Source organism: Cherax quadricarinatus, chromosome 29, assembly GCF_038502225.1.
Source record: "Cherax quadricarinatus isolate ZL_2023a chromosome 29, ASM3850222v1, whole genome shotgun sequence".
Classification (NCBI taxonomy): Eukaryota; Metazoa; Arthropoda; class Malacostraca; order Decapoda; family Parastacidae; genus Cherax; species Cherax quadricarinatus.
Genome location: NC_091320.1, coordinates 30470237 through 30495745, shown reverse-complemented (window position 1 = coordinate 30495745; position 25509 = coordinate 30470237). Strand labels below are relative to the sequence as shown.

The window sequence follows — 25509 nt, the reverse complement described above, 5'->3', positions numbered from 1 at the left end:
TCATCCAACTAGGTATATATATTTTTCAATGACGAATGAAATGCTTTACGATTATCTTAATCTCCAGATTTTTGTAACGGGAAACCAAAACATTAGGCATCTAGGTTTTTGTACCTAGACTATACTGTAGAAATGTCTTCAAACCTTTCCTACCAACAGGTACATGTACTGGACAGACGTGCAACTTTCCCTTATAGGGAAAGCTGGTATGGATGGCTCCGACAGGATTAATTTAGTCACTGGTTTACACTGGCCAAATGCTCTGGCACTGGACCAGCCAGCTGAACGTCTCTACTGGTTGGATGCCAGGATGGATAATGCCTTCAGCATAAAGACAGATGGCACTGACCGCAAGGTAAGTGTATTCTGGATGGTTGACCTATGACTTGTATAATCATGTATCTTCCTAATGTTCTAGCAATGTGCTAGTTTATTTGTCCTCGCTGAATAGAATGACTTGTTCTCTAGACGACCAACTTTCAAGATATCCTCTTGATAATCGCACAATAGTTAATATATATTCGTCTCTCGACCACTGGTAAGAGGACGCTTCTTGTCTCCCTACACGCCACTTGGTGGTGCCTGCTTGACTTGGGCACCAACATGGCGGATCCTATCAGCCGGAGAGTGAATACTGTCTGTATTGAATTGGTTCAAGGAACATTAAGCAGTGCGACAATGCATGTACTGTTACCGGCCATAATTAGGGACGTCTACGGGATACCGAACGATGAATTGTACGGTGTAGCCCTTAATGGAATGTCGAGGGTTCTTGTGAAGTTCACAAGAACCGGCTTTTATGCCAGGATTGTGGATGAATTTCAGGGAAGGTGGATGAGCGTAAATTCAACAGTAGGTGTCTACATGTCTCGAAATATTACACATGGGGTAAAGGTAAGTAATGTACCCTTTGAGGCAACGTCGTATCGAGTTCAGGAAGCCTTCAGCAGTTATGGAACTGATCATACGGCTAGTATGGGGGTGTGGAGGGACGGTCCATATGCAGGGCTGCCCGAGGGGTCCTACACCCTGAAGATGTTATTAAGGCGGCCAATACCCTCGTATGTTACACTGACAGGCTATAGGACCCAGGTATTCGTACACTATGCGGGGCAGAGGAAAACTTAGATTGTGATTCTTACGAGCATATGGCGGCGCAGTGTACTCGAAGGCAAGCCCCTAGGATGGATGTGGAGTTGGAGGTTGTGGATGGACAGAAGACTAATCTCTGGAGTGAGGTGGACAAGGTGGAAGAGGTGTTGGGGGACGTGTTACCGTCCCGGAGGTGACAGGGGGAAGAGCTCCCAGACGCCTGAGGGATGGGTGGACGTGGAAGAGTACCCAGGAGAGGATGTTGGAAGCAGTGCTGCAGGAGTTCTTGGATGTGCCAGAGGACGGGGAGGACGGACCCGAGGTTACGTGAGGTGCAGCCACTGGAAGGGCAGCAGGGGCAGGTGGAGGACTCTAGGAATGACAGGTAGGACAGGGAAGTGGTGGTGGAAGTCCATCAGGAGGACTCGCATGAGGTGGATGTGAGCGCCCTCACGCAAACTGACTGCGGGTGCCTTGGACATCGATGAGGTTTTAACACCAGGACAGAGACCAGGGAAGAAGTCGTGGGTAGCTGTGGGGGGAAAAGGCAAGCAGGGGAGGGGGTGTACCAGAGAAGCTCGGTGGGGGAGGGCAAGGGGGGGGTTGGTGGACAGGTTAGGAAGAATAAAAATGGTACGGGTACCATGAAAGGGGAATTGAGTAAGCCACAATGGCATAGGGGTAAGCTGCCTTTCCTGGGAAGTTAGTCACAATAAATGTAAATGGTCTTAAATCTGAGGTAAAAGGTTTGGTTAGAATGGTTTTTACGAAGGTTTGATGTAGACGTATGCTTTTTACAGGAGCATAACCATAGGTTAGGGTGTGAATTGCGTTTGCAGAGTTAGGTTATATTTGTCAGTAATGCTTTGCAATTAAAAGGAGGGGTGGCAGTGGCTGTAAAGGAGACCAGCCCACTGCGCATCATGGGTTGGGGGGAGGGTCGTAAGGGTAGATGGGTACTGGGGGGTGGAGTGTTTCATTGGTGTTTACATGCCGGCATGCAGCAATGTTAGGGTGAAAGTCGATTTTGTCCTTTGTTTTGATTTATTTGCGGGGTTTACCTTCCATAACTACTTGGAGGTGATTGGAACTGTGTGATTGGGTATGGGGATGACTCACCGAGGTTACCTGGAGGTTATTCCTGGGATCAACGCCCCCACGGCCCTGTCCATGACAAGGCCTCCTGATGGATCAGGGCCTGATGGCAGGATGTGTCTTGGGTGCTTTAAGGGACGTGTTAAGGGATGTAGTTGTGGATGTGGTGGGGAGTATGGGGTGGAGCACACGTTTAGTCGTGGGGGTTATGAGGCGAGGTTAGATAGGATGTGTGTGATGCAGGGGATAGGCGAGGAGAGGGCGAGGGCTTTCGATGTCGCTTTTTCCGGATCACAGGGCGGTGATAGCTGATCTGCGGGTGGATGGTAGAGTACGCATATATGCTGGGTATTGGAAATTGAATGTGAGGCTTCTGCAGGAGGGGGGGTGTTGGCTCTTCCTTCGAGGAATGGACACATTTCTGGGATGGTAGGGATGGTGAGATGTATTTGCTTGACTGGTGGGAGGTGAGGGCTAAGATAGGAATAGTTTTTCAGGGCACGTGGCAGGGAACAGGCACGGTGGTGGTATGGTTTGCAAAACTATCTGGAGGGACAACTGAATAAGTTTTACGACGGGGGGGGGGGAGTAGGGAAGGTATAAGAGGGGATGTGGATGGTTTAAGGTGTCAGATTGCAGCGTTACATAATGAAAGGTTTAACGCAATTAGAGCGGGGTTAGAGGTGGTGTTAAAGGGTGATCAACCATCAGGTTATGTCCTGAGAAAATTTAAGGAAAGGCAGATGGTGACTACCATAGTGCATCTAGTGGTCGCTGCTGGGGGGGAGGTTGTGGAGGGTCAAGGCCTTACCGAAACGGACAGCATTAGTGTTTATGCAGATTATTGGTTTAGGGAGAAATGGAGGAGGAACAGAGTAGATGCCAGTGAGGAGGTATTTGGGGATATGCAGAGTAATATTGTATTAGGACAACAGGAACAATGAGGTGGAGGAGGCGGCGGTTTACGGGATGTCAGGGTAAGACGCCGGGCATTGATGGAATACCGAATGATTTTTATAGTTTGAGAGTGTATTAGGCATGGTTTAGTGGAAGTCTTGAATTATGTAGAGCAGTGGGAGGATGGGGAAAACACACACAACCGGGATCGTTGCGTTAGTGCCGAAAAAGGAAGGGAAAGTACAGAGTGATTATAGAGCGATATCCTTAATGTGTGCCGATTATAAAATTTATGCTAAAATTCTGAGCAATAGACAAGGTTCTAGGATCAGTAATACATGGGGCCAGTATGGCATCCCGGGAAGAAGTATGAGGGATGGGCAGTCACATAAGGGAATTTATTGAGCTGCACCGGAGGGGGAATACTCGGTTTAGACTGGGCTAATGCGTATGATTGTGTGAACAGGGATTTCTTAAGTTTGCTTGGAGAAGTTGGGTATGAGGGGGGAGGGTGGTGAGATGGGTGCAAACCTTGTATGAGGGAGCAGTTGTTCGGGTACAGGTTAATGGTAAGTTGGGAGACCCGGTACTGATGGAGAGGTTTGAGGAGGGTTGTCCACTGTTACTATTTGCCTGCGTGCAGAATCGGTTTTATAGGCTAGTGGATGAGGTGATGAATGGACAGGGGACGATGGGGGGTGGACGGGGGGGGGGTATTGTTGGGTACGTGCATGATGCTACAGTTCTTGTAATGCATGAGGAAGATCTAAGGAAGGTTGGTAGTCATTCAGATGTTTGGGGATGCTACGGGTATGAGTTAATTTAATGAAGTAGACTATTAGAGGTGGGGGATTGGATTGGTGGGAGCTTGGAGGGGTTGGGATGGTCAGTAGTGGACAGAATTAGGGTTTGTGGAGTATGGTACATGGCGGAGGTGCAAGAATGTAGGAAGATAAATTCAGAATTAGTTACAGGCAGGGTTTTGGGTAGGCTTGGAGGCTTAAGGGCTAGGGATGTAACATTACAACAGTTTTGGTGGTTAACTCTCTTGTTTACAGTCGGGTGTGGGGGTGGCGGGAGTGTTCCCTTTAAGAGTACTGGATATTGCAGAAATCCAGAGGGTTCTAAGGTATGTGTGTGGGGGGGGGGGGTTTGGGAGGGCATGGTTGCGCAAGGACGTGGTAATGATGGATGCGAGACGTGGGGGTCTTCGCCTGATGGCATTGGGTCAGAGTAATGGCTTCATATATTAAAGGTATATTAGGACTGGGGGGGGACCGGAGAGTCAGGGTGGGTAGGGCAATGGAGGATGCACGAAGATGGTGTGGAAGGGATTTGAGGTTTTGTGAAAACATGTTGAGGGTTTAATTGAATGTAGGACAGGTGTCCAAATTTAAGGTCAAAAGGATGGTGGGTGCTGTGGTGGGTAAGGGTCTCTTACAGGGGGCTTGCTGTATATCAGACATATGACTCCAAGAGCATTTGGAGGGAGTTTGGCTTGCTTAGAATACCTGCGGGGGTACGGGAGTTAGTATAGTTTTCTAATGGGGAAATTTGGCCTCTAAGGATATGTTATGTAAAATGAGTCTTAAGAGGCCTCAAGCTTGCACTGTGGGGACACCGAAACTGCTTTTCATGCTGTATATTTTTGTCCCTCTTTGGAGGGGGTGAGATTATGGGTGGTGCGCGTTATCAGTCTTTTAGGGGGGGGGGAGAATGGCCGTTCCTAAGGGCTTTATTGTTGGATGTAACTGGGTGCTGGGTGATGTGGATAGGGCTTTAATGTATGTCATGACTGATTATTTACATGTATCTTGGGGGATGAGGGAGGTCCGGGGAGAGTTGAGAATAAAAGCATTAGCAGCGAGGTTTAACAGAACGATGTGTAGGAATAAGTATGGGGGGCGGTAGGTAACTAGCTTCTCGGAGGGTTACCGGAATCTCTGTGGATGGCCTCCTCGTGAACCCAGGGGGCGGGCAAAGGGTTGGTCTCCTACCGGGGGATGTATGAGGGTTGTGTCGGTTAGGCTACTTTGTTGTGTGAATGGTGGGAGGGCTATGAATGGTGGGGGAAGGAGATGCATGATTAAGTAGACAACCTATAGTTATGTTCCCTGAGTACAGGATAATCTTTAAACCATGATAACTAAATCTTGATCTCGGGCTTAGCGCAGTGTGGTTTTATTTTGCACCCAAGTTAAACTTGATCACTGTACAACTTTTGTTTGAGAGGTGCTGTGACACTGCACAATTGCTTCGTGGTAGTAAATTAGTGCTTAGTGGGTATAAAAGTTGGTAACTGTTTAACACCAGGAATTCAGTGTTAACTACATTTTGAGTTGCATTTATCCCAGGTGCATTTCATTGCTGTGGGGGGGGGGGGAGAAATTAATATTGATAGTGTTTAACCACATGTGAATGGCTGAGAACTTGTTTAATTTTTAATATTGATAGTGTTTAACCACGTGAGTGGCCAGGGTTTCAACTTGTAGAGGGGCGGGTGGGGATTGTGGGGATTGTGGGGATTGTGGGAAGTCGGTTTAGCATCGGTGTATTATCTTTGTGATTATGTAACAGTTTCTAGGTAGATTGTAGGTTGTAGGTTGTTAGGCTATCTAAAGGTAATTTTGTATGTTCAGTAAGTGGACCGTTGTAGTCTTGGTATTGAATGTTCTGTCATAACGTGTACCATTTCATGGTATCTTTATATTGCATCTTGTAATAGTTTTAAATAAAATATAAAAAAAAAGTTAATATAAATTTCCACTAAGGAAAGAAAATTAATGGAATTTAAGTATTTAGTTTTCAGATGAATATTCTTTGAACAGTACTTCAAATTTACCGAGGTAATATTCCACCAGAGAAAGAATCTGCTATAGTCCATATTCTTAGCGGGAATAATCCCCGGAATAGGTGAAGTGAACCCATGACAAGCTAGCCTTAGTGTCTGCACTAATTCACTCGGCTGCTGGCTGTCTAGTGTTTATTCCCCCATGCTTGTAATAATTTCCAGTCTTTACTTACCACGGGTTAAACCGCACCCTCATTCCGGATAATTGTTTGCAAAAGTTTAGGTTTCCAGTGTCTGGAAGTTCAGGCTAAATTAAGTTTAGTGAATTGAAAGGAATGGCACTTCGGCCCGCTTCCTACCATTCTGGACTGTTAGTTCTCATAAGTTATTGACGGTAAAATTTTGACAATGAAATAGGTATTATGCTAGGACACTTAAATAAAAAATCTTATGTTAACAGTACTGACTGCATTATCTAAATCATGAATTACTGTATTTTATATCCTAAGTATTCTAAATCAAACCCCCTGCAGTAGCTACGATTGCTTAACTATCGCATTAAATAACATTCAACTGCTAGTTTTATTCATCTTTATTAAACGTCTACATAAACAATACTCTTAATCGTGGCTACTCTTCTTGACTTCTGCAGCATTTGCTGGAAGCTCCGGTGAACCATCCCTTTGCCCTGGGAGTGTGGAACCAGTACTTGTACTGGACAGATTGGAACCATGACCACATCCGCTCCGGTCTGAAGAGAACCGGAAAGCACTTGCGCACGGTCATTAAGGGCAGCGTTAATCACAAATATTACGGTTTGATTATATACCATCCTGAAATGTTGTACCAGGTGGGTCTGACAAGCTTAATGCAGTGTTCCTTCTAAATGTTAATTATAAACCTGTTAGTGTAGTAATTAAATGTTAAGTAAAAGTTAACGTACCTAGAACTGGGAGGAATAGGAAGCTTTAGAAAAAATTAACCCTAAACTAAGTTTTTAAAGTAGCAATTTAAAGTATTAAATACTGACTTTAAAACAGTAACGTGGTTATTTGTTTTGCAAAGTTGCAGAACATTTTGCATGTAAATTTTTTAAGTTGTATTTAATTTACATAAGGTCTTGGTTTAATTTCAACCACAACTCTTCTTGTATTGCAAAAATGACTTGAGCAATTATTTGGATTTATAATTATGGCTATACTTAACAGGGCCCAAATCCGTGTAGTCAAAACCCTTGTAGCCACTTGTGCCTGCTGTCTCCCACCACACCTTCAGGCTACTCCTGCGCCTGCCCCGCCTACGTAATGAAACTAGGACCAGACCAGCGAACATGTTTAGGCAAGTTCCTCTAGTTACTGCAGTTGCATCCTTCTGCACGTGAAGCCACAGAATTATAATTTATAACTAAAGTTTAACCTAAATTATGTTCATTAGATGAGGACTACTTGGTGTACACACTCGCGGCGACTGAAAGCAGAATGTTCAAAATATTTCCTCGTGTGTATGGTCGTCTTACTGTGAACGAGTGGGACTACGACACTAGGTTAACTTCCATCGGCGACTTCAACTACGAACCCACGTTAGGTAAGTGACATTGGCTGCAACATACCAGTGATGCAAGTGAAGTTAGTTCACCAAAGTTAAATGCTACATGTGAATGGTTCCAAAAGTGATATTTAACTGAACCCAGGTCCTTTAGGTTACCTCTAACCCAGTCAGAAATAGGTCACTAGGAGTTTGTCCTGTGCTAGGAAGGGAAGAAATTTAAGTTTTTGAAGATGGCGTTCACATGTACTGTTGTACAACAAAGGCGCTGCCTTTATCTTGCTAAAGAGATTCTGCATAGTAAGTTTAGAATTTTTTTTCCTAAACTGAGCATTTTTTACTCTCTGAATGCTTAAGCTATAGAGGATTACAAATTGTTTAAAACATTAAGTGTAGAATCTGCAAGAGAAAATGTTCCGCTTTGGTGGCAATATTCTTAATACCCAAGAACCCTACCCTTCCCCTTCGGCCCAATTTTTTTAATCTTCATGGCAGGTTCCCTAAAATTTCAGTTTCCTAATTTTAATAGGGTATGGGGAGGGAATCTGGTATTCAGTGGTTCTGTACTACTGAAGGTAACTGCACGGCAAAGTAAGTACCATCTTTCTTGGTTATTGCCTGTTACTATTAGAATGCTGCAAGTACCTCTAGTAGAGGCTATGGCTGAACCTTCCCGAGAAATTCTGCTCCGATTTTGGAAAAGTGGTCCTCAGGAAGAAACTTGCACTGCTCAGTGTCGGTTAACAATGTTTTCAAACAGACGATTTCTTCTGCCCCCTCCACATCTCACCACTAACGCTTGTCTGAGGTACCAGTCACCACCTGTAATCCTGTGGAAGTGCTCAAGTGCCCACTTGTTTCGTGGCAACAACGTACAGTAGCAACATCGGTGCTGACCTGACTGCCCTCATAACTTTGCACTGTTTTCATGTTCGTGGTTGGCTCTGCTTGTACTAACTCCAGAAATTTAATTTCCTACTGGCATGACACTATATTTTAACTTTAATGGCTTGTTGCTGTTAATATCGTGGGTGAGTTTTGTTGCTTCATGCAACTAGCTTAATTCCATGAAGAATGAATTCATAGGTCTTAACTCCCCCCCCCCCTCCCCAGAAGTGAATTATGCCAGACTGAAAAGCGGTTAACTATCAATTGAGAGATCACGCCATATCAGTTGATGCCTAACCTAGTGCACTACTTGCCTTCTACAAGAAACCAGTGGAATGGGTTTTCAAATTACACTTGAACCAGTCTTGATCAACTCGTTAGCAGCTTAAGTCTATATCAAATCTAATTTAGACTGAGGTTGTGAACTAAATACACGGTCTATAGTTTACACTGCATGGGTATTACATGTTGTGCTGGGCAGTTGCTATCGTTCACTGCCACAATCCCCCACCCCCCAGCTGCTCCTAGTTTTACGTAACCAATTTTGTCTAGTTACTAAAAGTAGAATTTAAAGAGCTACACCTTCCAGAAAAATAACTACAGAAATTAAATTCCCCCATCCCTGGTAATTTTCTTTGGCTTTTGGGATGGTATTAGAGGTAACCGAACTTGCAAGTCTGGTTTCTTGCAGAGATGGTTGTGGTGAGCGACATTTACAATGAAGTTATCTATGGAGTCTCTGTGGATACTGGAATCTTCAGTGTTCTCGTAAAAAACACGAGAGCAGTTGGCTTGGCTGTAGGTAAGTGATAACTGTTAACGTTAATTTTTTTTTCTGCCCCCTTTGTTTTAAACCTTACTGTAATATACTTGGCTCTAAGATTTAAACTGCAGACTTGTGAAGACGCCCACTCTCCCCCCCTCTACCTCACACCCTTTCCTAGTCTTCACATCTGGGATTATCCTTAATTTTTTAAAACTAAGTTCCATGTTAAACATTCTAAACAGTTGTAGCAAGCTACTTTTATGATTTTTTCAATATTACACGTTTAAGACTAGCAAGGTGCAAACTCCCGTTACTGGTACTTGACATTCCGGGTAAAGTTAAGTGTAGGTGCGCCTGCTGTGCTTGTAGTGATCTTACTACAGCTAACTGCAATAGCTGCACGTGGCATTATCTGGAAAAAATTCTGAAGATTCAACTTGGCTAGTTTCAGTCGTAAGTTAACCTGCTCTCCCGAACAGACTGGCTACGGAGTAATTTGTACTGGGTGGATGGCAAGAAGGCTGTAGAGATGGCGAGACTACAAACAGGAGCAGTCTTGCACCGCACTTTAGCTGTGAAAGATCTTCTCTTTCCATCAGACGTGGCTGTTGCACCTTTGCTTGGGTAAGGATCTTTAAATGTTTAATGAACATTAAACCTGATGCTCACAGCGCCTTGATAATATAACTATAAAACCTTTATTTCCAGGCTGCTGTACGTCTGTGGTAACAAAAACGTGTACGAGGGATACATTATGAGTTGTGGTCTGGATGGGTCTAACTGCCAGGAGATTGTAACAGATAACATAATCTCTCCAGTCTCTCTGGTCTTTGACAGAGACCCGGACATTAGTAAGATCATAATTTTCAGTTGGCCGAGTCTCTCAAATATTTTAGTAACATAACATGCATATTTAGAAAAGTTTCCTCAGCCTTCCCCTCTTTGCCCCCTCAGGAAAACTCTACTGGGTTGACTTCTACAAAAAGACCATAGAAAGCACTGCTGCTGATGGTTCAGCTCGCCAGGAACTAGTGTCTATAAGGAGTCAAGCTTCCACGGGGCCGGTTTCAGTTATGGCTACAAGCATGCACTTGATGTGGTCAACAGGACAAGATGATTCAATCTTTTCTGTACTGAAAGTGAACCTGACCCTCCTGAAAAGTGACGCCCTCGGTACGTGGTAATAACTTCACCCCCCCCCCTCCTATGATTAAATTTAAGCATTAATTACTAATTTGCTATAAAGCCGAGATACTCTGCATTCCTGACATTGTTCTTTTTGGTAATCCTAAATGTCCTCTTTTAGGGCTAGGCTTCAGGGTCTCCAAAGGACTGAAGTTGACTGAAATCGGTTGGAAGATTCCAGCGTCTGTGTTGGCAGACAACCCTGCGTGCCGCAGCAACAATGGCAACTGCTCTCAGCTTTGTGTAGCAAACTCGACTAGTGAAAAGGTGAGGTATGGCATGAAGCATGGTATGGTGATGCAGACCAAGATGTGGGGGAAAAAAAAAAAGTTCAGGACATTATTAAAGACTAGTTTCGCCACTAGTTTCTTCAGGACTGAAGCAACTCGTGGCGAAACTTACTTTAAATGAACTGTAATTTTTCTATATTGCACACCATTCCTTTGACCAGCGTCTTTAAACACCGTCGCCCCCTGGTTTTGGGCGTTGAGAGCTAATAATGGGCAAGAGTTTGCTGTCGTATTGCAGAAAAGTCTACCTTCTCGTGTTACAAGAATTTAGTCTTGTCTCGTCGATGTTGCCCTAGATGGCATTAGAGCTATTAAGTGTTGACGCATTTTATAAGTCTCGCAAAGGTTGGATGACTGGAAGGGGAGGGGGCTAAAGTAAAAATAAAGCCAGAGGCGTGCAGACAGGGAATTTTGGATGCTCCTCCTAACTGCAATATCGCCACCCCTCTAGTACAGATTGTACTTCCCACCTCCAGAATTAGTCCAGTTAGTAACCCCCTCACCCCTTCATATCTAAACTACACATAAGAACATAAGAAAGCACATTAGTCTCCACTACCTCCAGCCTAGTAGTTTTTACGGGGCAAACTTGACTAATACTTGCTCAATTTGGCAGCGTTGTGGGGATTGTTATCAAAGCCAGCTTGGAACTAGTATGTACCGAACCGCTGCTTTAAGCTGCTGCCGAGCTACAACTGGTATTCAGAAAAGTTTAATGTCTTGATGCAGCTTTGAAAGTTGTGGTCTACCAATTCCCCTGTAGTTCAGAAGGGTGATAATTGATGCAGGTTATACTAAAACCATACCACAGGCGGGGATTGAACACTTCTCGAGTTCAGTCCCCCGACCGTGGTATGGTTTATTTGCAATACTCGTTGAAATCTCCTAAATTTCAGATTTTGTTGCCATTATAAATTTTATTCTTGTGGCTGTATCCTACACGAAAACATTCTGGAGGGTTACACCAGCCTCTACCCTTAAACATTGGTAGTATTCTGCCCTGCAGAAACAACGTTGCAGAAAGTTTCATTCTAGAAATGTGCAGACTTTGGGGACTGCAGTTATAACCCCCTCCGTGTCTAGTACTACAGCGATATGTAATTGATAAATGCCGAAGATCTGAAAATTACTGTAGAATTGCCCTTTCAGTTGAACGATGAAAGTTTACTTGTAAATTTGAAGACTTCGAAAACTTGCATTTTATTATAACTTTCTATACTTCTGCTTCACAAATAAAGATTATGAATTTTACTTTTAATAGCCCAAACTTTCCAGGTGTGTATATGTGAATATGGCTTCGTCTTGGATCATGACAACTTGAGCTGCAGCCCAGTAAGTTGCTCTGATCATCTCTTCAAATGTGCTGCCTCTAACACCTGCATCCCATTTCCCTGGAGGTGAGTGGCATGGTAGTAATGTCTAATTCTTCAGAATAACTTTATGACTTCTTAAAATAATGCTAGGGTTAAACTTAATGCAGTGTAACAGTTCTGGGAGTTATTAGCCAAGTGTACTAGTTTATTTAGCTAAACTCGCAAGTCTGAACTACTCCCAATAGGCTTGAAAAAAAAACTAGCCTATAAATTTTCCAACTTTCGCACAATCATGGTTGATGTTTAACACGATCTTCCTGGAATATGGGATTTTACTTTTTAATGTGACAAACATTAAAAATTTTTAGTATTTAAACTAAATCTTCATTAAATTTTTAAGCTTACTTTCGTGTTAGGTTATGGAAACGCATGAACAGTAGGGCGTTTGATAATAAATTTGTATCCTGATACCTTGGTATTAATCTGCATTGAAATGTAAATCTTTTAGATGCGACGGAGTTCCAGATTGTCACAGTGGAGAAGATGAGTTAGAATGCGAGAAAGAGAGGATCTGTAGTTCTACAGAGTTCCGCTGTACATCTGGAGCTTGTATCTCAGGCGATTGGAAATGTGATGGAATGAATGACTGCTACGACGGAGGAGACGAGAAGTTGCCAGAGTGTAGCAAACAAACTTGCGCTGGTAAGCTTGCTGTAAGATCTAGCTTTAGACATAACTACTGATAACAGCTTTATAATTTTTTAAAACTGACTACTTGCCCCTTTCTTATTGTTATTGGCATGACTACACGAATTAGACACCTGCAGAAAATAAATTTTAATGCTTCTTGTAGCTCCTTCGCTTTCCCTCTGAATTAGGTTAATTTAAACCTTTATATCTTGATACCAACTTAGCTAGTTCCTGCACCGTTCTTCAGGTCAGTGGCAGTGCACGTCAGGAGAGTGCATTCCCTTCATGTGGGTTTGTGACAAAATAGCAGAGTGTAGAGACGGATCAGACGAGCTCAACTGCTCCTCAACCTGCCAGCCAAATAAATTTACCTGCCAAAATGGTACGTTACTATAGTGCTAGGACACAATTGTCAGGAAAGTATAAAATTTCGTAGAATTTGAAAGTCTTTCAATACTTTTGCAAGGCCAAAGGTAGACAGAACATTGTCTTCATGTAAATAACAAAAGCCACAATAGTGACCGGAACTATACACAAATAGCCCGCACATAGAGAGAAGCTTACGATATTTCGGTCCAACTTGGACCATTTACAAAGTCACACTTCTATGTGCGGGTTATTTGTGTAGTCTTAATGTAAGATTAAATGCGGGGGGTGGGGGGGGGGTGATGGGTAAATGTGAAGATATTTAAATCTTGGTTTTTCAGAACTTTTTTAACTTTTTGGAAAAAATTTCTCCAGACAATACGTAACCTGGGTAAGACTTCTCGGATGCCTAACCACTTATTTTGTGTAGGTGACTGTATCCCTGACAAGTGGAGGTGCGATGGTGATGCAGACTGCCAGGACGGCAGCGACGAGGCAGGCTGTGCAGGTATTTAATAAAGCACTTGAATAGTTTCTCCCTCCATCCTTGTTGGAGGGTCAAGAAAAATGCGGTATATCTGTACGGGGATAAAATCTTAAGATTAACTGTTGCGCTCTATTGCTGGTGCAGAAATTTCACACCTGGTTTAGCATTTTCTCCAACTTTTAGTTAAGTATTGTGTAGGAACCTTCTCAGTTTGTAATGTCAGGTATGGTTTAGGACAGATCTTAAACTAATATTTTCGTGGGATTAATGCAAATTACTATGGTTTTCTGGAACAAAAAATGAACCTGTGGCACTTTCAAATGAGGCCATGATTTTTCTATGCTTAAATTTCTTGTTCTGTAAGTACTCTTGTACCTAGTCTGCCTCTTGTTCTCTTAAAACTAATTTAAAGGTGAACTGGTAAGCCGACGGAAGGCCTTTCGTCAGATGACTAAAAGCTCCAACTGCGGGTCGTAATAGGAGACCCGCGTCAGGAAACTGTTTTAATCACAAACCTTGCCTAGTTAGTGCAGATCAACCATCCAGAGCACACTAGCTTATCACTTACTTATCACTTAAGCAAAGGCTTAAGTGATCAAATTTAGTTTAACTTTTTGGATCCTAAAGTTAAAAGCTCCAAGTTAATGAAATTGACTATTTCAGTAATTACTAACTTTATTCCCTAGAAAAATGTGGTATTGGTCAATTTACGTGCCACAACCTACGGTGCGTGCCCTTGAAGGATACCTGCGACGGTGATGATGACTGTGGCGATGGTTCTGACGAGAGACTTCCCAGTTGTACCAGTACCACCCCGTCTGGCACTTCCCCGGTCTGCCCTAATGGATTCTCTGCCTGCAAGAAAGAAGTTCCTGAAACAGAACTTGTCTGCATACCCCATACACACGTGTAAGTTTGGAACCTAGAACTGTCTTGAAAGGTTCTTTGGAAAGCTGAATTAATTGTCCACAAGTATGGGAAAAGAAGGCAGTCCCCCCCCCCTCTCCAATAAACTTAAAAAAAAAGACTAGTGTCAAGCCTTGAAGGTCCAAGTATTTAATATACGAAATTTCCTCCCCCACAGGGTGCTTGCCATAGTTTTCAAATAGGTTGACTTCCCCTTATAACTCGTAAATTTGATTTTCCTTGTGGTAATGTCATTATGTATGAAGTAAGAATTTGAATTTTAGTGGCAACGAATTATCAGAATGTGAATTTATTCTGCACCTAGTCTAGCTTTCTAGACAAAGCTAGATTTAGAACACTTGCTGGGGAAGGGGGGGTGGGGGTATAAGATTCAAATGGCTGGGCAACGTACCACTTCCTTGCTGCCTGGTCAGACCGGACCGTGGGGGCGTTTACCCCAGGTATAAAACTGAGCTCGATCGCAGATTCCTCCCTTCCAGCTGGGCAAGTTAGTTTTATCGGATGCCTTTATATTTTGGTGGGCTTAAACAGAGGAAGCGGCTCCCTCAATGTTGAGCCGCCTTCAGTCTACACAAGCAGTAGTCGTTTAACTGGTCGTTAGTAGGTTCTCTAATGTACGCCTTGTTTTTTTTGGTCTCCTGGGGTGGCTATTACTGGGAGTGTTGACGGGTCCCGGGTGTTTAGTCTTTACGTTTTAATAAACGTGACATTACGTTAGTCACCAATAAAGATTAACTGTTCAAAATCTTAATTCTTAAGCAATATCCCTTCCCTTTAGACTTAGGTTGTTTAAAAACTAGTTTCATTACCTAACAGTAAATTCCTCTAGGTGTAATGGCGAGGTGGATTGCCCATTGAAGGATGACGAAGAGTGTTCAGAGTGCCACGACACTGAGCATCACTGCCGGCACTCGGACAGATGTATACCCAACACGTAAGTTCTAAACCTTGATTTTTAACTTTCCGTAGTCTTGCTCCACTTTATTCAGACACTTACCATACCCCCCCTCCCCCCCTCCAGTTTCTTGTGTGATGGCGAGAATGACTGTGAAGATGGCTCTGACGAAGACTACATAAGATGTGGAGGCACAGAGACCAGCACAAGTGTATCTGCTGGAACTGAACCTTTCGCAGAAATACTAGGTATGTGGCAGTGTTCTTACGATGCTGAAAAACTTCTAAAAAAAATACTCTAAAGAACATAACACTGCAGAAGGTCTACTGGCCCATACTGACAGCCCGTTGTCAAAACCCCCCTTCCTGAAGCTACCCAAGAATTTACCCCCCATACCCATGACCAATCAAACCCAGCCCCTCCACTCGTATATTTGTTGATGCTTTTTAAAGGTACCCAGGGTCCTAGCCTCTTACCCTCATCGGAAGATTGTTCACGCATCAACTGTTTCAAAGCCAGTACTTGTCCTTTCTAACTTAAATTAGTCATTCCTGGTTCTTACCAGTTTCGACATCGTCGGCATTTCATTGCCTTCAGTTATGCCCATCATCCACTTTAACACATACGTGATATCTCTTTTGAATGTCTGAAGATTCTAGGATGTAATATATTCATGATTACTTGTAGAGTGATTGTCATCCTTCTGTTCTCCCATAAATTTACATCCATCCTGTAGTAAGGAGACCAAAACTGAGCGGCATAATCCAAGAGGTCTTGCTAGCGTTTTGCACAGCTGTATAAAAAAAAAAAAAAAATCCCCCATTACCTATACTTGAAATTCTAATGTTAGCGCTATTTATTAGTTAAATCTTTAAACACTTGATTTTAATTGTCTAGACACTTTCAGGGTGATCTTTTTTTTTTAATCCTCCCCATCTTTCACTAATTTATTAAAACTAGTGACTCACAAACCTCTGGCCCCGGTGGGGGGGGGGGGGGGAAGAGATTGTCCTTTCTCACATTTATTAATAACACTTAAAAACGATCAGGCAGTACATAGTGTAGTAATATTATAACTTGTTAGTTTGCTCCTTAACCCGACTTGGATGAACCTGACTTCCTTCAGTCTTCGGCCGCTGTAACACAACTTCAGGTTTAGAACTCTTAAAAAAAGTACTTTAATCATGCACTTCAATTTTACCAAAGCTTTCTTCTATTTAAACCCGAAATAAACTTATCCCATCCTAAAGCGAAAGTTAATACTTCAGTACACTTGTTCTAATAAAGGTACGACCACTCACTGACTCGGGGCCCACCAGTGCTTCGTAATTTTCTAACGCATATGTACGTATGCTGCCTTAAAATATATTTTTTTAGGAATTATAAGTGAATAAGGGTAAGTTTATATTTTGGTCCATAACTTAAATTTACCTTGCCTAGTTTTCTGAACTGGTAAATCAGTCAAAAATTCCTAATTTTTGGCAGCAGTCTTTAGTTTAGCAAAGATGTCGGCTCGCATCTTTGCTAAACCAGGAAGGTCGTGCAGGGCGACAATTGGCGCAACAGGAACTCGTCTCCCGAGTAGTCACATTGTCTCCCATAGCCACAAGATTGCTGCTGTGTGAAATTCCTTTTAGGTACACATACAAAGTTATCAATTATACACGAGATTAAAGTGTAAAGAACTTAGAAAAACTCGGAAAGTTCAGTGTACTGTTAAAATTTCGCGGATTCCTCACTAATTTATACTAATTATGTTACTTTCCCTTTACGTCAGACTACTACCCCCCCCCCAGGTCTTAGACCTTTCAGCTTCTATGGTTTCCTATAAGCTAGACATACCTGTAGGTATCTCTGAAACTGTCTAAACATTAACAGTGTATTAAAGTGCAGCTCAGTGGTTTCACTCGACCTTTCGCTAAAATTATGGTTGGGATAATGCAGGTTACTAAAAATCGTAATCGTGAAGACATTACTTGTAAACTCTCTTGTAGAAGACTGCTTCGGGATGTTCCTCTGCAACAGTGGAGAGTGTGTAGAGAAAAGTTCCTTGTGCAATGGTTTCTCAGACTGTTTTGACGGATCAGACGAGGGCATCTTCTGTGGCAAGTACCTTGTTAGCTTGTTGTAGGTAGTTTGAAAGTGGAAAACTTAAGACGTACGAAATACTAATTTTTAATCCTAATTTTGTAGATGCACAACAATGAACTAAATCTTTAACAATTGTTTAAAATTTTTTTTATAAATTTTAGATACACATTGTGTCAACAACGGTGGGTGCCAACACGAGTGCCATCCCAGCCCACAAGGCAGCTACTGCTCTTGTCACCTCGGCTCCCATCTTGCAGACAACGGCAAAGACTGTTTGGTAAGCTACGTAAATTGAATGGCCAGCATTACACTAACAACCTCTTAGATTTTCAGCTTAAACCTCAAAATTTAAGTAATGACTAGGGAATGGGGGCCCTTCCCCCCTTCCAAACCTTCCCTGAACACAGCAGGTGTAGAACGTGAAGTTGAATGTCTGATCATTTAATCTTTGTTGCTTGCACCCACATTACTTCCACCCCTTGCCTGGAGAGGGTTTCGGGGGTCTGCGCTCCCGCGGTCCGGTCTGAGACCAGGCCTCGTAGTGGATCAAGGTCTGGTCAACTAGCCAGTTACTACTGGCCGCACGTAAACTGACGTAAGAACCACAGCGTGATTGGTCAAGTACCGACTTCAGGAGCCTGTCAGTGTCTTGACAGCCAGGGGTCTATTGGTAATCCCCTCGTATAAGCTGGGAGGCAGTTGAACAGTCTTGGGGCCCATGACACTTGTGTACTCGTGGCGACGCTCCTTTTCACTGGGGGAATATTGTTGAATCTCCTGCAGTCTTTCGCTTTCGTAGGAAGTGATTTTTTAGTTTGGTAGGAATTCATCTAGAACTTTCAAAGTGTATATTGCGTATCTCCTGCATTCCAGGGAATACAAATACTTAAAGTACCTTAAATTTATCGGAACTTATCGTACTTGTCTGCCGTGATAGTTTTGTACTCTCCAGGTCAGAAATTTCGCCTGCCTTGAACAGTGTACAGCAGTATTCCAGCCAAGAGAAAAAGCGATTTGAAGGGAATGATCATGGGCTTGGGGTCCCTGGTTTTGAAGGTTATTATACATCCTATCATTTTTCTAGCAGATGCGGTAGATACTTGTCTTTGAAGGTGAGATCCTGAAACTTGCCACTCAGTCCTTCACATTATTTCTTCGCTCTTGTATGATTATAGCCAAATAGTTTAAAGTTAGTTTTCCATACAAGCAGCTGAAATTTCTCTTCATTGACCTTCATAGTTTTGAGTGTCCCCATTTGAAGATTTGGTTTGTCCGCATAGTTTTGCGGTGTCTTCGATGGAGGTCAGTCATGACAAGTGTTCCACAAAGGAAGATACGAAGCCATGGCTCCTATCTGATACGAGGAATAGGAAGAGTAATATGCTTTTAACAGCTTTTCACCGTAGCTGCCTCAGCCTTCACTCCTTACTATTTGTTCTGTTTGCTAGGAAGTTAGAGATCCATCTATCAACTTTTCCTCTTATTCCTTTATCACGCATTTTGTGCAATTAATGGTCGCACTTGCCGAAGGATTTTGCAAAGTGTGTACACATCTGCAATTTATCCTCTAGCATCCAGGACCTTGTTAGTCCAGTAGTTGGAGCGACCTGCTCTAAACCCGTGTTGACTCAGTTTGTGTAACTGATGGGTATCAAAGTGGTTGGCGATATTAAAGATGGGACAGATTTTGGCCTAAGGCCAGAAAGTATTATAAGGATGCTGCTGAATGTCTAGTCAGCCTCATTTTCTGGAATAAAACTGATTCACTAGTGCTCAACTACACACACGCACAAGTTTTTACCCATCTAGATTTATATTAAATCTAGTCTTGCATCTTTTAAGCATGGTATAAGAATAAAAAGTGTTTGCAGGATGACGCAGAATGCAGAGAGGAAGACTGTAGTCACACTTGTGTGAAAGGCAGGAGAGTGGCTGTCTGTGCCTGTGCCAGGGGCTACAGCCTTCAAGCAGACAACAGAACCTGTAAGCCTGAGAGTAAGTGAAATGTAGTTTCTATATTAGTGTAAGAAAATGTAAGTAACTTGGGGCAGTAAAGACTGTCTAATCTACCAAAGTGCTCTACGATCCTAGACAGGTACGTGTGCTCCAACCCGCAAGGGATAAGAGGATTCTTACTGTTGAATACATTAGGTTATTAGTTATGTACTCCAATTCCCTGAATGTCCATGTAACTCGTATACACAAATTTATGTAAAGTAATTTAGATTATGAATATTAGGACCTTAACTAAGATCTTCAAACTCGATCTGTGTAGTTAATCCTAAAGTCTTCTCAAGACAACACCCTGTATATAGGGTAAATAGTTTGACAGTTGTCCAGTGCGTCAGTTTAGGAATCACTGCTTACTGTAGTTCCTCTATCCAACCGGTAACCTTGTCAAAACTTTACTGATAAAATTTCGGCCAAACCTCTGGAAAGTTAAATTCGCTTTAATCATAAACTAAATTCTAAGATGGTGCCGCGGAGATTTAATTGGACCAGACCTTCATTGAATAGAAACCTTTCTTTAATTCTAAAGGAACGAGAAAACTGAAGTGTATCGGCACTGCTTACTAGCGCTACTTTTGATTATAATAATCAGTCCTGCTTACGAATGTCAGTCTACGGGAACAATTTACCAGAGGTATTTCAAAGATTAATTTCCATCGCAAATGCTTTCTGGGCTGTGCTTGTTGCTTACCATACGTCAAATTTGACAGTAGTCTCGCCCTTCAGACAAGATGGAAGGGGATAAAACTGAATTCTCAGGTTTAAGAAAGCTTGTTTGAACTAGACTGATAACCATTTTTAAGTGTTCGAAATGTACACTTAACTGCTGTACGCACTGTACAAGCAGCAAAGAACTCGGCGAGAAATTAAAATGACTTGCGTGATTAACTTTTAGCTTATAATTTAAAAGCTTTCCATTTCCCCTAGTTTAAAATTCACACATTGGGTAGTATTGTCAGTACTGTATAACTAGTTAGCTTATTCACAACTTTGCTAAGAATTAACAAAGTATAGTTTAAACTTTTAGTTACATTAACAGCTTAAATCACTAGCTTTAAGGTAAAATTACGGTAAAATTCACATGAACGTTGTGCCGTTCACAGAGGGCGAAGATATGGTGGTCGTGGTAAGAACTGGTGGAATGATGGTCGTATCTCACACATACCAGATTAAAAGAAAAATGGTTATGCCTCTTGACCTGGCAATGGACTCCTTAGATGCTGATAATGACAATCACGTGATCTACGCTGACAGTAAGTGAAAGATGCTGAATTATTTGCTGCATATGCTATAATTGATTAGACTAAAAGCTTAACCTTACATCTTCCTAGCAACTAATTAAGCATGTGTATTCTGTCCATAGAGAACAGAGGTGTAATTGGCATGGTGCCTATTAACTTGCTTATGGGTGAAGGTGGCAACATGGAGAGGAAGGTCTTCCTAGACAAGAGAAGCTTCCCTCAGGGTCTCTCGTACGACCCCAGAAACAAGAACATTTATTTCTCCGAGTTCTTCGGCACTACGAAGTCAAGCGAGGGACCCAGAGTTGTGGAGAGGGATATTGGCGAAAATTCAACCTCGTGGGGACATTCCTTGATAATGGCAAGTAGTGTTATAAAGATTAATAGCTTAAAAACTTCTCTAAATTCTGCTTCAAAAAAAGTAATATATCTTAACATTGTCACGTGACTAGGTGTGCAACATGGGTGGAAACTGTAGCGTGGTGACAAGTGTCTTGGATAAAGAAATTCCATCAACCAGCCTCGCAGTGAACCACGGGAAACTTTTCTTCTGTGCGAACTTCCTGAACTTTGAGAAAGATCATGCCCAGATTCTCTCTTCGTCTGTCGATGGTTCAGACCTGACAGTAGTCAGGGAACGTAAGGTAAGGAATTATATCTTATGATAAAATAAAGAAAACATTGCTCATTTTACGTATTTTTTATATGCAGCAAAGGTACTCTGATAAACTATTTCCTGAGACTAATTAGAAAAAATTTCGAAGGGATTACACTTGTATTGAATGTCATTTGGGAGCCAGCCATCCAGATTTATCTACTAAAGCAGGATGGCACTATCTGTATGCCAAAAATTCTAAACTTTTGCTACATCGGGTATACAAGGGTTTGCACCAGTACTGTCATATATTGAAATCTCTTCACCCACAGCTTAAGCCTTTTTTATACTTTTTTTTAATTACGGATACCTGAAGCAAATTAAATCTGAATTAATTGAAGCTAGTTTATTACTTGCTGTGTTCATATGATTGCCAAGATAGCCAAATATTCCGTAGGCAAAACTTCAAAGCGGCAGATACAGTATCTAAATATACAATGTTCCCCCAGTAACACCTAGGCAGCCTTAGATAACACGAAATTATTGGTCTTGCATATTTGTTGCAAACTGCAAAATTGGATTTTTGGATACATGGGTGTAACTCCAATTTATAGAATGTATTAAAATATTGCTTATTAAATTTAAAACGGCTGTCTTAAGCTTAAGATTTTCCTGTAGGAACTTAATCTGCCAAATTCTAAAGTTTTTCTTCCATACCTTCACTAAGGCTTCCCTAAAATTATCCAGTACATCCCCTCCCCAGTGAACGGTACCCTTGTTAGACTTTCATAATTTTAATATTACAATCCTTAGCTTTACATGGGTAACTAACCTTCCACAGGTGGTGCGCTGTGGGTCTGTGGCTGTGGACGAGATAAAGAATCGCGTCTACTGGACAGACTTGGTTCTTGGCACAGTAGAGTCCATTATCTGGGATGGAAGCAAACACCACCTCGTCCAGAAAGACAAGGTAAATATTTGTCCAAAAACTGTGCATATAAAGTAGCAAAATTGCAGAATAAACGTTAAATTTCTCTTCACCAGGTATATTCCCCCGTTGGTCTTTCCTTGATGGGTGACTGGGTGGTGTGGATAAACCCTAAGAGACATGAATTAGTTCGATGTCTCAAGTACAACTCTTCTACCTGTGAAGTGAAACACATGAGCTCCACTGCCACCAGTCTCGTGGCACTATCTCCACCTCTTAAAACCGGTAGGTGCCATTTTTAATTTCCAGCAGCAAAACTTTGTATCTGAAACAATATTGTGAAATTATTGCCCACTAGTTTGGACTGTTTACAGTATTAAAATTTTAACTTAATGTGAGGTAGCTTGTGATGTTTCTAGGATGTTTAGTAATTTACTAGCTTGTTCACCCCCCCCCCCCCCGTCGATTTTTGGCAGAATCTAGACTAATTTTAAATTTTGACCTTATTCTAAAACTACAGTACTCGTTAGTTTTTTGCTTTTTAGTGTACTTCATTGAAAATTACTTGAAACTAAAAATTTATCATTAATTGATCTTACAGCCTCTTCATCTCTAGTGTAACACTTGCAGCAATAGCAACTAGCATTTAATTTCCAAATTCTTATTGTCTAGATGTATGGAACTTCCTGATTACAGATGCAGACGCATGCACTTCTGCCTCTTGTAAACATTTGTGTACTTCTGTAAGCAACACGACAAAATGCCTTTGTCCACTTGGCTTCAAAACTGCAACAGCAGGAATATCTGGAGGCTGTATAGAGGTGAGTTGCTAAATGTTTGGTATCAGGATACCTGACCGGCCTTTTGCTAGATGAAACGACCATCTATACTTTATTTATAAAGCTGGAACTTTAACTTTACCTTTTCAGTTGAAAGGCTGTCGAGGGAATCCCTGTAATGCCGGAAGCAAGTGCGAGGCGCTGTCAGATGCAGATTTTATTTGCAGGTTAGAAATGCTAAACTTATAAATTTGTCATAATATTGCTATACCATGAAGTGCAACATTAAAATTTAGAAATTGGAATTCAAACCTAAAACTGAACACTAACTGTTCGTAACTTGTTTTCGTAGGAATTACCAAATCTCGAGATTTGATTTAGTTAATGTCCTCCAGATGTAGCGATGGTTACAGCGGCTTGCGCTGCGAGGAGAGTTTAGTCACTGCAAGAAGTACAGCGCCGTCACCCGACTACTCGTTTATCATAGTGGTTATAGTGCTGGTAGTATGTTTTGCTGTTGGTGCTGGGTGCTATTGGTACAAGAAGCCATTCACCATCTGGAAGGGAAAGAGTGGAAGGTAAGTAGATCTGTGCCAACACTTGATAAATGGTCTTGCTAGAAAATGCACTTTCCATAAGTGCAAGGAATTGAAACTGGTAATGTGTATCAGATCAGTTACTCGTCCCCAGTTTTCCTTCGTGCTATAGTTTAACACATTTTACAGTTCCAACCAAATGTTCCGCTTTGTAAATCCGGCCTTCGGGGTAATGAACGATGAAGCTATTGTAAGTGGCGGCAGCAGCAGCACCGCCAGTAGCCCAGCACCCAGCCAGCCATACGTAGTCACAAACCCCAGCCTCTCTCAGAACTTCGAGAACCCTTTCTTTAAAACTGATGACAGTAAAGTGGAGGTCAGCGTAAGATTTTAATGCACAGCTTTTAAACCTGTTCTGAACATTTTATTAAACGTTGGCTTAGTGTAATTTTAGATTTCCTGAAGTCTTATTTAAACTAACATCTAAATATCACTTCGATTACAGGTAAACACAAGTCGAGATTCTGCAGTAGCCAGCATCACTGACTCGACCTCTCTCAACGTTACCACCCACCATGTAGATCTGACGTCACCAGCCTCACCGTAAGTGAACTTAAAAATGGGTTAAACTAAAATTTTCTCGTAGCCCTTCCCACTTTCCTAAAATACTGAAGATTAATAACCATAACATAATGGCTTGTGACGTTGTCGGTATTAAGACCCAGAAGCTATTTTTCTCCAAGTCGTGTATAATTTTTAATCATTACTTCCAGGGAGTTCAGGAAGCGCACTTTGGAAGGAAAGTCTACAGAGATGGGATTCTCTCCCTTCAACCCAGTTGCGACTGTCACTGCCCAAAGTTTTCCCTATAACACAATAATTTGAATGTCTTCCCACCATATCTGCTGCAGCAGCAGCAGCAGCGGTCACTGCAGGAAGTGAATTCCTGGGATCTTAATACTATTTATCCACAGCCTCCTGGTATGGACAAGACATGGCTTTCCTTAGTAGTTAAGTGATGTACCTAGATAATTAATAAATTTTATTAAAATTACTATGTAAAACTTTTAATTATTTTTTCAAACTTTCATACCCACTAACTTGGGGGTATAGAGGAGGGGGTGAAGGCACAGCTTATTGGCTACTGTATCGACGGAATGTCTTTCAGGTAGAAAAAGCAGCCATGTATTTATGCTTAGAATAAATCTTGCAAACTGAAGTTTTACTGCTATTGAAGTCTTAAAAGAAACTACAAAAATGATCCTCTAAAACTAACTCTTGCAGATTAAGAGTAGTTATATATCTGCAACAGATGTATAGTTTGACCATTATTGGTTTCATTGAGCTGTTTTTGTGATTTTTGCAGCCTAATTTCGTGGCAGTCTCGTTCCTGCAGAATTTAGTCTGTTCCCAAGCTAAAATTTGGTTCTTAATTTTCAAAGTTTAGCCTGGATTAAATAAACCTATTAAAACTGCACAAAATGGTGAGTGAAACTGGCAGTGAGATGGCAGGTGAAGATTTGGACAATAAATTTTAGCCTATTGTAGCGCCGGAAAAAAGGCAGAGGCTGCGGGGCAGTTTCATGACCCTTGTGGGTTTAGTGTTCGGCTATGACTGCTTCACTCAGGTTCCTTGACGCTGGTGAGGGGCTCTTGATCTAGGGAACTGGGTCTGTGCTTCAGTTCCCTGAATTAAGCATACACCTTCATTCCACCCACAGACGCTGTATAATCCTATGGGTTTAGCGCTTCTCCTTGATTGCGCTGTATGACCCTCGGAAATTTTTCTTGTATCATAATTAACTTCCCATCCCTGTGGTTCACAATTTTTCATTTTAATGTCTTTAAGGCGGAAATATTTAAGTGACGGATGACCAGTTGTGTCCAGTGTTACTCGAGGGGATCGAAGCGCGAACCCGTAAGTATTACAGCGCTTTTGGGAAAGATATCCCCTCATGGAAGGTTCCTTGATGTTGGTGAGGGGCTCCAGATTTAGGGAATTAAATCTGTGCTCCAGTTCCCCGAATTAAGCCTGAATGCCTTCCACATCCTCCCCCCCCCTGGGCGCTGTATAATCCTACGGGTTTAGCGCTTCCCCCTTG

The 25509-nt window shown here is 42.1% G+C and overlaps 1 protein-coding gene across 1 annotated transcript in view; it reads left to right on the top strand.

Annotated features, from left to right (window-relative positions):
• LOC128690617 (vitellogenin receptor) overlaps positions 1 to 24462 on the top strand; it is a 46974-nt gene extending 22512 nt beyond the window's left edge. The window contains exons 13-42 of the mRNA XM_053779345.2: positions 160 to 355; positions 6528 to 6725; positions 7084 to 7213; positions 7310 to 7459; positions 9000 to 9110; positions 9554 to 9698; positions 9783 to 9925; positions 10029 to 10247; positions 10381 to 10526; positions 11825 to 11946; positions 12371 to 12564; positions 12800 to 12934; positions 13349 to 13426; positions 14092 to 14314; positions 15162 to 15266; positions 15354 to 15475; positions 17222 to 17332; positions 17480 to 17595; positions 19190 to 19313; positions 20432 to 20581; positions 20692 to 20930; positions 21022 to 21213; positions 22006 to 22134; positions 22209 to 22377; positions 22789 to 22913; positions 23022 to 23098; positions 23267 to 23449; positions 23597 to 23783; positions 23913 to 24010; positions 24181 to 24462. Of these exons, the coding sequence (XP_053635320.2) occupies positions 160 to 355; positions 6528 to 6725; positions 7084 to 7213; positions 7310 to 7459; positions 9000 to 9110; positions 9554 to 9698; positions 9783 to 9925; positions 10029 to 10247; positions 10381 to 10526; positions 11825 to 11946; positions 12371 to 12564; positions 12800 to 12934; positions 13349 to 13426; positions 14092 to 14314; positions 15162 to 15266; positions 15354 to 15475; positions 17222 to 17332; positions 17480 to 17595; positions 19190 to 19313; positions 20432 to 20581; positions 20692 to 20930; positions 21022 to 21213; positions 22006 to 22134; positions 22209 to 22377; positions 22789 to 22913; positions 23022 to 23098; positions 23267 to 23449; positions 23597 to 23783; positions 23913 to 24010; positions 24181 to 24292 (4429 nt within the window). The 3' untranslated portion in view covers positions 24293 to 24462. The remainder of the gene's footprint in view (positions 1 to 159; positions 356 to 6527; positions 6726 to 7083; positions 7214 to 7309; positions 7460 to 8999; positions 9111 to 9553; positions 9699 to 9782; positions 9926 to 10028; positions 10248 to 10380; positions 10527 to 11824; positions 11947 to 12370; positions 12565 to 12799; positions 12935 to 13348; positions 13427 to 14091; positions 14315 to 15161; positions 15267 to 15353; positions 15476 to 17221; positions 17333 to 17479; positions 17596 to 19189; positions 19314 to 20431; positions 20582 to 20691; positions 20931 to 21021; positions 21214 to 22005; positions 22135 to 22208; positions 22378 to 22788; positions 22914 to 23021; positions 23099 to 23266; positions 23450 to 23596; positions 23784 to 23912; positions 24011 to 24180) is intronic.
• The last annotated feature ends 1047 nt before the right edge of the window (positions 24463 to 25509 follow it).